The sequence below is a fragment of the Petromyzon marinus genome, unplaced genomic scaffold (genome assembly GCF_048934315.1).
Source record: "Petromyzon marinus isolate PM22_M1 ecotype Great Lakes invasive population unplaced genomic scaffold, UKy_Petmar_22M1.pri1.0 PM_Scaffold_160, whole genome shotgun sequence".
NCBI classification, from domain to species: domain Eukaryota; kingdom Metazoa; phylum Chordata; class Hyperoartia; order Petromyzontiformes; family Petromyzontidae; genus Petromyzon; species Petromyzon marinus.
In genome coordinates, this window is record NW_027423125.1 from 64047 (window position 1) to 76299 (window position 12253).

The 12253-nt window shown below is 56.4% G+C and overlaps 1 protein-coding gene across 1 annotated transcript in view; it reads right to left on the bottom strand.

Annotated features, from left to right (window-relative positions):
- Window positions 1–4342: 4342 nt before the first annotated feature.
- Window positions 4343–12253, bottom strand: part of LOC116938031 (vinculin-like) — a 52261-nt gene continuing 44350 nt past the window's right edge. The window contains exons 12-14 of the mRNA XM_076063593.1: window positions 9566–9769; window positions 8658–8762; window positions 4343–4581 (exon numbers count right to left, since the gene is read on the bottom strand). Coding sequence (XP_075919708.1) covers window positions 4435–4581; window positions 8658–8762; window positions 9566–9769 — 456 coding nt within the window. The 3' untranslated portion in view covers window positions 4343–4434. The remainder of the gene's footprint in view (window positions 4582–8657; window positions 8763–9565; window positions 9770–12253) is intronic.

Consider the following 12253-nt stretch of genomic DNA (forward strand, 5'->3'; position numbering starts at 1 on the left):
AGTGGATGGGCGAGTGAGTGAATGAGTGTGTGAGTGGATGGGTGTGTGAGTGAATGTGTGAGTGGATGGGTGTGTGAGTGCATGGGTGAGTGAGTGGATGGGTGTGTGAGTGGATGGATGTGCGAGTGAGTGGATTGGTGTGTGAGTGAATGTGTGTGTGAGTGGATGGGTGTGTGAGTCGGTGTTTGAGTGCGTGGGTGAGTGAGTGGATGAGTGAGTGGATGAGTGAGTGGATGAGTGAATGGGTGGGTGTGTGAGTGAGTGGATGAGTGAATGGGTGGGTGTGTGAGCGAATGGGTGGGTGAGCGAATGGGTGGGTGAGTGAGTGAATGGGTGGGTGAGTGAGTGAATGGGTGGGTGAGTGAGTGAATGTGTGAGTGAGTGGATGGGTGTGTGAGTCGGTGTTTGAGTGCGTGGGTGAGTGAGTGGATGAGTGAGTGGATGAGTGAGTGGATGAGTGAATGGGTGGGTGTGTGAGTGGGTGGGTGAGTGAATGGGTGGGTGAGTGAATGGGTGGGTGAGTGAATGGGTGGGTGAGTGAATGGGTGGGTGGGTGAGTGAGTGAATGGGTGGGTGAATGAGTGAATGGGTGGGTGAGTGAATGGGTGGGTGAGTGAGTGGGTGAGTGAGTGAATGGGTGAGTGGGTGAGTGAGTGAATGGGTGAGTGGGTGAGTGAGTGAATGGGTGAGTGGGTGAGTGAGTGAATGGGTGGGTGAGTGAGTGAATGGGTGGGTGAGTGAGTGAATGGGTGGTGAGTGAGTGAATGGGTGGGTGAGTGAGTGAATGGGTGGGTGAGTGAGGTGAATGGGTGGGTGAGTGAGTGAATGGGTGGGTGAGTGAGTGAATGGGTGGGTGAGTGAATGGGTGGGTGAGTGAATGGTGGGGTGTGGGTGAGTGAGTGGGTGGGTGAGTGAATGGGTGAGTGAATGGGTGGGTGAGTGAATGGGTGGGTGGGTGAGTGAATGGGTGGGTGAGTGAGTGAATGGGTGGGTGAGTGAATGGGTGGGTGAGTGAATGGGTGGGTGGGTGAGTGAATGGGTGGGTGGTGAGTGAATGGGTGGGTGAGTGAATGGGTGGGTGGGTGAATGGGTGGGTGAGTGAATGGGTGGGTGAGTGAATGGGTGGGTGGGTGAATGGGTGGTGGGTGAATGGGTGGGTGAGTGAATGGGTGGGTGGGTGGATGAGTGAATGGGTGGATGAGTGAATGGGTGGATGAGTGAATGGGTGGGTGAGTGAATGGGTGGGTGGGTGAGTGAATGGGTGGGTGAATGGGTGGGTGGGTGAATGGGTGGGTGAGTGAATGGGTGGGTGAGTGAATGGGTGGGTGAGTGGGTGAGTGAATGGGTGGGTGGGTGAGTGACTGGGTGGGTGGGTGAGTGAATGGGTGGGTGGGTGAGTGAATGGGTGGGTGAATGGGTGGGTGGGTGAATGGGTGGGTGGGTGAATGGGTGGGTGGGTGAATGGGTGGGTGAATGGGTGGGTGGGTGGATGGGTGGGTGGGTGAATGGGTGGGTGGGTGAATGGGTGGGTGGGTGAATGGGTGGGTGGGTAGGTGACGAGTGAATGATAACCGTCTCTGTGTTTTCCCTCTCTTTCCCCTCCTCCCGCGCCCCAACTCTCTCTCTCTCTCTGGGAGCCAGGGGCAGTGCGTAAGCCCAGGGGGAGAGGTTCTAACCCCTGCTCAGCCTGATGGGCTGTGACCCACACGGCCACCGTGAACCCCACCCACACAGCCACCGTGAACCCCACCCACACAGCCACCGTGAACCCCACCCACACGGCCCCGTGAACCCCACCCACACAGCCACTGTGAACCCCAAGGCCACCGTGAACCCCACCCACACGGCCACCTTGAACCCCACCCACACAGCCACCGTGAACCCCACCCACACGGCCACCGTGAACCCCACCCACAAGGCCACCGTGAACCCCACCCACACGGCCACCGTGAACCCCACCACACGGCCACCTTGAACCCCACTCACACGGCCACCGTGAACCCCACCCACACGGCCACCGTGAACCCCACCCACACGGCCACCGTGAACCCCACCCACACGGCCACCGTGAACCCCACCCACACGGCCACCGTGAACCCCACCCACACGGCCACCGTGAACCCCACCCCACACGGCCACCGTGAACCCCCACCCACACGGCCACCGTGAACCCCACCCACACGGCCACCGTGAACCCCACCCACACGGCCACCGTGAACCCCACCCACACGGCCACCGTGAACTCTCCCCAATGCAACACGGTGAGGCTGATGGTATGTGTAAAATGAGACGCAGCTTTGTAACGTGGACGTTGCCAACACCTCCGTGTCTCCGTGTCTCCAAACGTCAACGTCTTAGTGTCTGTCTCCGTGTCTGTCTCCGTGTCTCTACACCTCAACATCCGAGTGTCTCTGTGTGTCTCTCTGTGTCTCTGTCTCTGTGTGTCTCTGTGTGTGTCTCTGTGTGTCTGTGTCTCTGAGTGTCTCTGTGTGTCTGTGTGTCTCTGTGTGTCTCTGTGTGTCTCTGTGTACCTGTGTGTCTCTATACCTCAACATCCGAGTGTATCTCTGTGTGTCTGTGTCTCTGAGTGTCTCTGTGTGTCTCTGTGTCTCTATACCTCAACATCCAAGTGTCTCTCTGTGTCTCTGTGTGTCTCTATACCTCAACATCCAAGTGTCTCTCTGTGTCTCTCTGTGTGTCTCTGAGTGTCTCTGTGTGTCTCTGTATCTCTCTGTGTCTCTCTGTGTGTCTCTGTGTGTGTCTCTATACCTCAACATCCAAGTGTCTCTGTGTCTCTGTGTCTCTCTATACCTCAACATCCGAGTGTCTGTGTCTCTGTGTGTCTGAGTGTCTGAGTGTCTCTGAGTGTCTCTGTGTGTCTCTGTGTCTCTCAGTGTGTTTCTGTGTCTCTCTGTGTGTTTCTGCGTCTCCCTGTGTGTCTCTGTGTGTCTCTGTGTCTCTCTATACCTCAACATCCGAGTGTCTCTCTGTGTGTCTCTGTGTGTGTCTCTGTGTCTCTGAGTGTCTCTGAGTGTCTGTGTTTCTGTGTGTCTCTATACCTCAACATCTGAGTGTCTGAGTGTCTCTGTGTGTCTCTCTGTGTCTCTCTGTGTGTCTCTGTGTGTCTCTGTGTGTCTCTGTGTCTCTGTGTCTCTCTATACCTCAACATCCGAGTGTCTCTATGTGTGTCTCTGTGTCTCTGTGTGTCTCTGTGTCTCTATACCTCAACATCCGAGTGTCTCTGTCTCTGTGTGTCTCTGAGTGTCTCTGTCTCTCTGTGTCTCTGTGTGTCTCAGAGTGTCTCTGTGTGTCTCTCTATACCTCAACATCCAAGTGTCTCTGAGTGTCTCTGAGTGTCTATGTGTGTCTATGTGTGTCTCTGAGTGTCTCTGAGTGTCTCTGAGTGTCTCTCTGTGTCTCTCTGTGTCTCTCTGTGTCTCTCTCTGTGTGTCTCTCTGTGTGTCTCTCTGTCTCTCTGTGTGTCTCTCTGTGTGTCTGTGTCTCTATACCTCATTGTCTTTGTTTCCACACGTCCTCCCGTATGTCTCTCCCCCCGTGTCTCTCCCCCCCTCCCCCCGTGTCTCTCCGCCCGTGTCTCTCCCCATCTCTCTCCCCCCGTGTCTCTCTCCCCGTGTCTCTATCCGTGTGTCTCTCCCCGTCTCTCCCCCCGTCTCTCTCCCCGTGTCTCTCCCCAACTCTCTCCCCGTGTCTCTCCCCGTGTGTCTCTCCCCGTGTCTCTCCCCCCAGCTATCTCCCCGTGTCTCTCCCCATCTCTCCCCCCGTGTCTCTCCCCATCTCTCCCCCCGTGTCTCTCTCCCCGTGTGTCTCTCCCCGTGTGTCTCTCTCCCCGTGTGTCTCTCTCCCCGTGTCTCTCTCCCCGTGTCTCTCTCCCCGTGTCTCTCTCCCCGTGCGTCTCTCCCCCCGTGTCTCTCTCTCCCCGTGTCTCTCTCTCCCCGTGTCTCTCCCTCCCCGTGTCTCTCCCCCCATGTCTCTCTCTCCCCGTGTCTCTCCCCCCGTGTCTCTCTCTCCCCGTGTGTCTCTCTCCCCGTGTGTCTCTCTCCCCGTGTGTCTCTCCCCGTGTCTCTCTCCACGTGTCTCTCCCCCCCGTGTCTCTCCCCCCGTGTCTCTCTCTCCCCGTGTCTCTCCCCCCCCCCCCATGTCTCTCCCCCCCGTGTCTCTCTCTCCCCGTGTCTCGCCCCCCCCCCCGTGTCTCTCCCCCCGTGTCTCTCTCTCTCCGTGTCTCTCCCCCCCGTGTCTCTCCCCCCGTGTCTCTCTCTCCCCGTGTGTCTCTCTCCCCGTGTCTTTCTCCCCGTGTCTCTCCCCCCGTGTCTCTCCCCCCCCGTGTCTCTCCCCCCCGTGTCTCTCTCTCCCCGTGTCTCTCTCTCCCCGTGTCTCTCCCCGTTTGTCTATCACTGGCACCGGGGGCGGAGTCCATCACTGGTACCAGGGAGTCTTGCGGACCCATCTGAGCGTGAGTCCAGCGTCCGTGCGGATCTTGATGGAGGCCGCTTCTGCCTCCCGCACCGTCTCCTTCACGGACTGCATCAGGTTCTGGGCATTGTGAACCAGCATCTCCGTGGCCTGGACACCACGCGGCGGGGAGAGAGACACGGCGGGGAGAGAGAGAGAGACACGGGGAGAGAGAGAGACACGGCGGGGAGAGAGAGAGACAGGGAGAGAGAGAGAGACACGGCGGGGAGAGAGAGACAGGGAGAGAGAGAGACACGGCGGGGAGAGAGAGAGACACGGGGAGAGAGACACGGGGGTGAGAGAGAGACACGGGGAGAGAGAGACACGGGAGAGAGGACACGGGAGAGAGAGACACGGGGAGAGAGAGACACGGGGAGAGAGAGACACGGGGAGAGAGAGACACGGGGAGAGACACGGGGGTGAGAGAGAGACACGGGGAGAGAGAGAGACACGGGGAGAGAGAGAGACACGGGGAGAGAGAGAGACACGGGGAGAGAGAGAGACACGGGGAGAGAGAGAGACACGGGGAGAGAGAGAGACACGGGGAGAGAGAGAGACACGGGGAGAGAGAGAGACACGGGGAGAGACACGGGGTGAGAGAGAGACACGGGGAGAGAGAGAGACACGGGGAGAGAGAGACACGGAGAAAGACACGGCGGGGAGAGAGAGACACGGGGAGAGAGAGACACGGGAGAGAGAGAGACACGGGGAGAGAGACACAGGGAGAGAGAGAGACACGGGGAGAGAGAGACACGGGGAGAGAGAGACACGGGGAGAGAGAGACACGGGGAGAGAGAGAGACACGGGGAGAGAGACACGGCGGGGAGAGAGAGAGACACGGTGAGAGAGAGACACGGGGAGAGAGAGAGACACGGTGAGAGAGAGAGACACGGGGAGAGAGAGAGACACGGGGAGAGAGACACGGCGGGGAGAGAGAGACACGGGGGAGAGAGAGAGACACGGGGAGAGAGACACGGGAGAGAGACACGGGGAGAGAGACACGGGGAGAGAGAGACACGGTGAGAGAGAGACACGGTGAGAGAGAGACACGGTGAGAGAGACACGGGGGTGAGAGAGAGACACGGGGGTGAGAGAGACATGGTGAGAGAGACACGGCGGGGAGAGAGAGAGACACGATGAGAGAGAGACACGGTGAGAGAGAGACACGGGGAGAGAGAGAGATGGGGAGAGAGACACGGGGAGAGAGAGAGAGACACGGGGAGAGAGAGAGACACGGGGAGAGACACGGGGGTGAGAGAGAGACAAGGGGAGAGAGAGACACGGGGAGAGAGACACGGGGAGAGAGAGACACGGGGAGAGAGAGACACGGGGAGAGAGACACGGGGAGAGAGAGACACGGGGAGAGAGAGAGATGGTGAGAGAGACACGGCGGGAGAGAGACACGGGGAGAGAGAGAGACACGGGGAGAGAGACACGGGGAGAGAGAGAGACACGGGGAGAGACACGGGGGTGAGAGAGACACAGGGAGAGACACGGGGGTGAGAGAGAGACACGGGGAGAGAGAGACACGGGGAGAGAGAGAGACACGGTGAGAGAGAGACACGGGGAGAGAGACACGGGGAGAGATAGAGACACGGGGAGAGAGACACGGGGAGAGAGACACGGGGGTGAGAGAGAGACACGGGGAGAGAGAGACACGGGGAGAGATACACGGTGAGAGAGACACGGTAAGAGAGAGACACGGTGAGAGAGACACGGTGAGAGAGATACACGGTGAGAGAGACACGGTGAGAGAGACACGGGGAGAGAGAGAGACACGGGGAGAGACACGGGGGTGAGAGAGAGACACGGGGAGAGAGAGACACGGGGAGAGAGAGAGACACGGGGAGAGAGAGAGACACGGGGAGAGAGAGAGACACGGGGAGAGAGAGACACGGGAGAGAGAGATACCCCACGAGAGAGAGAGACACGGGAAGAGAGAGAGACACGGGGAGAGAGAGAGACACGGGGAGAGAGAGAGACACGGGGAGAGAGAGAGACACGGGGAGAGAGAGAGACACGGGGAGAAAGAGACAGACACGGGGAGAGAGAGACACGGGGAGAGAGAGACACGGGGAGAGAGAGACACGGGGAGAGAGAGACACGGGGAGAGAGAGACACGGGGAGAGAGAGACACGGGGAGAGAGAGACACGGGGAGAGAGAGACACGGGGAGAGAGAGACACGGGGAGAGAGAGACACGGGGAGAGAGAGACACGGGGAGAGAGAGACACGGGGAGAGAGAGACACGGGGAGAGAGAGACACGGGGAGAGAGAGACACGGGGGTGAGAGAGACACGGGGAGAGAGACACGGGGAGAGAGACACGGGGGGGGTAGGTTGTAGTGGTGGTAGTGGTGTTGATGGTGGTAGTTAGCGGTGGGAGTTAGCGGTGGTAGTTAGCGTTACTAGTTAGCGGTACTAGTTGGCGGTACTAGTTGGCGGTAGTTAGTGGTAGTAGTTAGAGTGGTAGTAAGCGGCAGTAGCTAGAGTGGTAGTTAGCGGTACTAGTTAGTGGTCGTAGTTAGTGGTAGTAGTTGCTGGTACTAGTTAGCGGTAATAGTTGGCGGTACTAGTTGGTGGTAGTAGTTAGCGGTACTAGTTGGTGGTATTAGTTAAGAGTGGTACTAGTTAGTGGTAGTAGTTGGTGGTAGTAGTAAGAGTGGTACTAGTTAGCGGTACTAGTTACTAGTTAGTGGTAGTAGTTAGCGGTACTAGTTGGTGGTATTAGTTAAGAGTGGTACTAGTTAGTGGTAGTAGTTAGTAGTTGGTGGTAGTAGTAAGAGTGGTACTAGTTAGCGGTACTAGTTACTAGTTAGTGGTAGTAGTAAGCGGTACTAGTTGGTGGTATTAGTTAAGAGTGGTACTAGTTAGTGGTAGTAGTTACTAGTTGGTGGTAGTAGTAAGAGTGGTACTAGTTAGTGGTACTAGTTGGTGGTAGTAGTAAGAGTGGTACTAGTTAGCAGTACTAGTTACTAGTTGGTGGTAGTAGTAAGAGTGGTACTAGTTAGCGGTACTAGTTACTAGTTGGTGGTAGTAGTAAGAGTGGTACTAGTTACTAGTTGGTGGTAGTAGTAAGAGTGGTACTAGTTAGTGGTACTAGTTACTAGTTGGTGGTAGTAGTAAGAGTGGTACTAGTTAGTGGTAGTAGTTACTAGTTGGTGGTAGTAGTAAGAGTGGTACTAGTTAGCGGTACTAGTTACTAGTTGGTGGTAGTAGTTAAGAGTGGTACTATTTAGCGGTACTAGTTACTAGTTGGTGGTAGTAGTAAGAGTGGTACTAGTTAGCGGTACTAGTTACTAGTTGGTGGTAGTAGTAAGAGTGGTACTAGTTAGCGGTACTAGTTACTAGTTGTTGGTAGTAGTAAGAGTGGTACTAGTTAGCGGTACTAGTTACTAGTTGGTGGTATTAGTTAAGAGTGGTACTAGTTAGCGGTACTAGTTACTAGTTGGTGGTAGTAGTAAGAGTGGTACTAGTTAGCGGTACTAGTTACTAGTTGGTGGTAGTAGTAAGAGTGGCACTAGTTAGCGGTACTAGTTACTAGTTGGTGGTAGTAGTAAGAGTGGTACTAGTTAGCGGTACTAGTTGGTGGTATTAGTTAAGAGTGGTACTAGTTTGTGGTAGTAGTTACTAGTTGGTGGTAGTAGTAAGAGTGGTACTAGTTAGCGGCACTAGTTACTAGTTGGTGGTAGTAGTAAGAGTGGTACTAGTTAGCGGTACTAGTTACTAGTTGGTGGTAGTAGTAAGAGTGGTACTAGTTAGCGGTACTAGTTACTAGTTGGTGGTAGTAGTAAGAGTGGTACTAGTTAGCGGTACTAGTTACTAGTTGGTGGTAGTAGTAAGAGTGGTACTAGTTAGTGGTAGTAGTTAGTAGTTGGTGGTAGTAGTAAGAGTGGTACTAGTTAGCGGTACTAGTTACTAGTTGGTGGTAGTAGTAAGAGTGGTACTAGTTAGCGGTACTAGTTACTAGTTGGTGGTAGTAGTAAGAGTGGTACTAGTTAGCGGTACTAGTTACTAGTTGGTGGTAGTAGTAAGAGTGGTACTAGTTAGCGGTACTAGTTACTAGTTGGTGGTAGTAGTAAGAGTGGTACTAGTTAGTGGTACTAGTTACTAGTTGGTGGTAGTAGTTAAGAGTGGTACTAGTTAGCGGTACTAGTTACTAGTTGGTGGTAGTAGTTAAGAGTGGTACCTGCTCCGACTCCTCATCACTGATGTTTGTGCGACCCAGCATGGTAGCCTTGACAGTAGAAAGGATCTTGAGCTGCGTGGAGATCGTGGGGATCCTCTCACAAACCTAGCACAGAGTGGGGGGGAGAGAGTGGGGAGAGAGTGGGGGGAGAGAGTGGGGGGAGAGAGTGGGGGGAGAGTGGGGGGAGAGTGGGGGGAGAGGGGAGTAGTGAGTAGAGTTGCCACCGCTACTGCGGATTCCTCACCGCAGATTATCAGATTGGCTACGTGAGGTGTAAAAGAAGGTCAACACACACACACACACACCATACACACCACACACACACCACACACACACACCACACACACACCCACCACACACACACCATACACACCACACACACACACCACACACACACCACACACACACACCACACACACCCACCATACACATACACACACACCACACACACCACGCACACACATACACACACACCACACACACCACACACACACACCAGACACACACCACGCACACACCACACCACACACACATCACACACACCACACACAGTCACACACACCACACAGTCACACACACACACCACACCACACACACACCACACAGTCACACACACACACACCACACACACACCACACACACACACCCCACTAAACCCACACCACACCCACCCCACCCCACCCACCCCACCCACCCTACCCCACTCCACCCACCTCACCCACCCACCCTACCCCACTCCTCCCACCCACCCACCCACCCCACCCACCCCACCCACCCCACACACCCACCCACCCCACTCCTCCCACCCCACCCACACCACACACCCCACACACCCCACACACTCCACACACTCCACCCACCCCACCCACCCCACCCACCCACCCACCCACCCCACCCACCCACCCCACCTGCAGCAGGTTGGTGCGGATCCTCTTGTCCGTGCACTGCTTGGCCACTTCTTTGGCGAGCCCCGTCACCTCGTCGGAGGCCTTGGCGATGTCCTTGGCGCACTGGATGAGGGCCCTCTTGTTGCCGGAGCCTCCACGCACCAGGCGGGACATCTCGGCCATGAGCAAGGCCATCCGCTTGGCGGCCGCGATGATGTCGTTACCCTGGGCGGGTGGGTGGGCGGGGAGAGGTGGTGGTGGTGGTGGTGGTGGGGGGGGAGAGGTGGTGGTGGTGGGGGGAGAGGTGGTGGTGGTGGGGGGAGAGGTCATGTCGATGAGTCTCACTGCTGCTCGGCATCGGTCCTTTGTTCACCTCGCCCCACCCACGAAACCGTTCGCTCACTCGCTCACTCGCTCACTCACTCACTCACTCGCTCGCTCGTCCGCTCGCTCACCCGCTCACCCGCCCACTCGCTCACCCACCCGCTCGCTCACCCACTCACTCACCCGCCCACCCACCCACTCGCCCACCCGCCCACTCACTCACCCGCCCACCCACTCACTCGCTCGCCCGCCCACTCGCTCACCCACCCGCTCGCTTACCCGCTCACTCACCCGCCCGCCCAATCACTCGCTCGTTCACCCACCCAATCACTCGCTCGCTCACCCACCCAATCACTCGCTCGCTCACCCACCCACTCACTCACTCACCCGCCCACTCACTCACTCGCTCACCCACTCACATATCCTTTTACCAACTCAAACACCCACCCACCCACTCATCAATTTACCAACTCATACACCCACCCACTCGCTCATCCACTCGCTAAAACCCCCTTACCAACTCATTCATTCACTCGCTCGCTCATCCAACCATTCGCTCAACCACTCATCCACTCGCCCAGCCACCTGGAGACCCACACGGAGTGGCTCTAGGCTGCAGCACACAGCAGCAGCAGCGACAATCACCGCTACCCCTCATTACTGGCAGCAGACTCCATAGGCAGGCAGAGTCTCAGCGTCTTCACTCTGAAGCCAGGCAGTGTCTCAGTGTCTTCACTCTGAAGCCAGGCAGAGTCTCAGCGTCTTCACGCTGAAGCCAGGCAGAGTCTGAGCGTCTTCACTCTGAAGCCAGGCAGTGTCTCAGTGTCTTCACTCTGAAGCCAGGCAGAGTCTCAGTGTCTTCACTCTGAAGCCAGGCAGAGTCTCAGCGTCTTCACTCTGAAGCCAAGCAGAGTCTCAGCGTCTTCACACTGAAGCCAGGCAGAGTCTCAGCGTCTTCATGTTGAAGCCAGGCAGAGTCTCAGCGTCTTCACACTGAAGCCAGGCAGTCTCAACGTCTTCATGCTGAAGCCAGGCAGAGTCTCAGTGTCTTCACTCTGAAGCCAGGCAGAGTCTCAGCGTCTTCACACTGAAGCCAGGCAGTCTCAACGTCTTCACTCTGAAGCCAGGCAGAGTCTCAGCGTCTTCACTCTGAAGCCAGGCAGTGTCTGAGTGTCTTCACTCTGAAGCCAGGCAGAGTCTCAGCGTCTTCACTCTGAAGCCAGGCAGAGTCTCAGCGTCTTCACTCTGAAGCCAGGCAGAGTCTCAGCGTCTTCACTCTGAAGCCAGGCAGAGTCTCAGCGTCTTCACTCTGAAGCCAGGCAGAGTCTCAGCGTCTTCACACTGAAGCCAGGCAGAGTCTCAGCGTCTTCACTCTGAAGCCAGGCAGAGTCTCAGCGTCTTCACACTGAAGCCAGGCAGAGTCTCAGCGTCTTCACTCTGAAGCCAAGCAGAGTCTCAGCGTCTCCACTCTGAAGCCAGGCAGAGTCTCAGCGTCTTCATGCTGAAGCCAGGCAGAGTCTCAGCGTCTTCACTCTGAAGCCAGGCAGAGTCTCAGCGTCTTCACACTGAAGCCAGGCAGAGTCTCAGCGTCTTCACACTGAAGCCAGGCAGTGTCTGAGTGTCTCCACTCTGAAGCCAGGCAGAGTCTCAGCGTCTTCACACTGAAGCCAGGCAGTGTCTGAGTGTCTCCACTCTGAAGCCAGGCAGAGTCTCAGCGTCTTCACTCTGAAGCCAGGCAGAGTCTCAGCGTCTTCACTCTGAAGCCAGGCAGAGTCTCAGCGTCTTCACACTGAAGCCAGGCAGAGTCTCAGCGTCTTCATGCTGAAGCCAGGCAGAGTCTCAACGTCTTCATGCTGAAGCCAGGCAGAGTCTCAGCATCTTCACTCTGAAGCCAGGCAGAGTCTCAGCGTCTTCACTCTGAAGCCAGGCAGAGTCTCAGCGTCTTCATGCTGAAGCCAGGCAGAGTCTCAACGTCTTCATGCTGAAGCCAGGCAGAGTCTCAGCATCTTCACTCTGAAGCCAGGCAGAGTCTCAGCGTCTTCACTCTGAAGCCAGGCAGAGTCTCAGTGTCTTCACTCTGAAGCCAGGCAGAGTCTCAGCGTCTTCACTCTGAAGCCAGGCAGAGTCTCAGCGTCTTCATGCTGAAGCCAGGCAGAGTCTCAGCGTCTTCACTCTGAAGCCAGACAGAGTCTCAGCGTCTTCACTCTGAAGCCAGGCACAGTCTCAGCGTCTTCACTCTGAAGCCAGGCAGAGTCTCAGCGTCTTCACACTGAAGCCAGGCAGAGTCTCAGCGTCTTCATGCTGAAGCCAGGCAGAGTCTCAGCGTCTTCATGCTGAAGCCAGGCAGAGTCTCAGCGTCTTCACTCTGAAGCCAGGCAGTGTCTC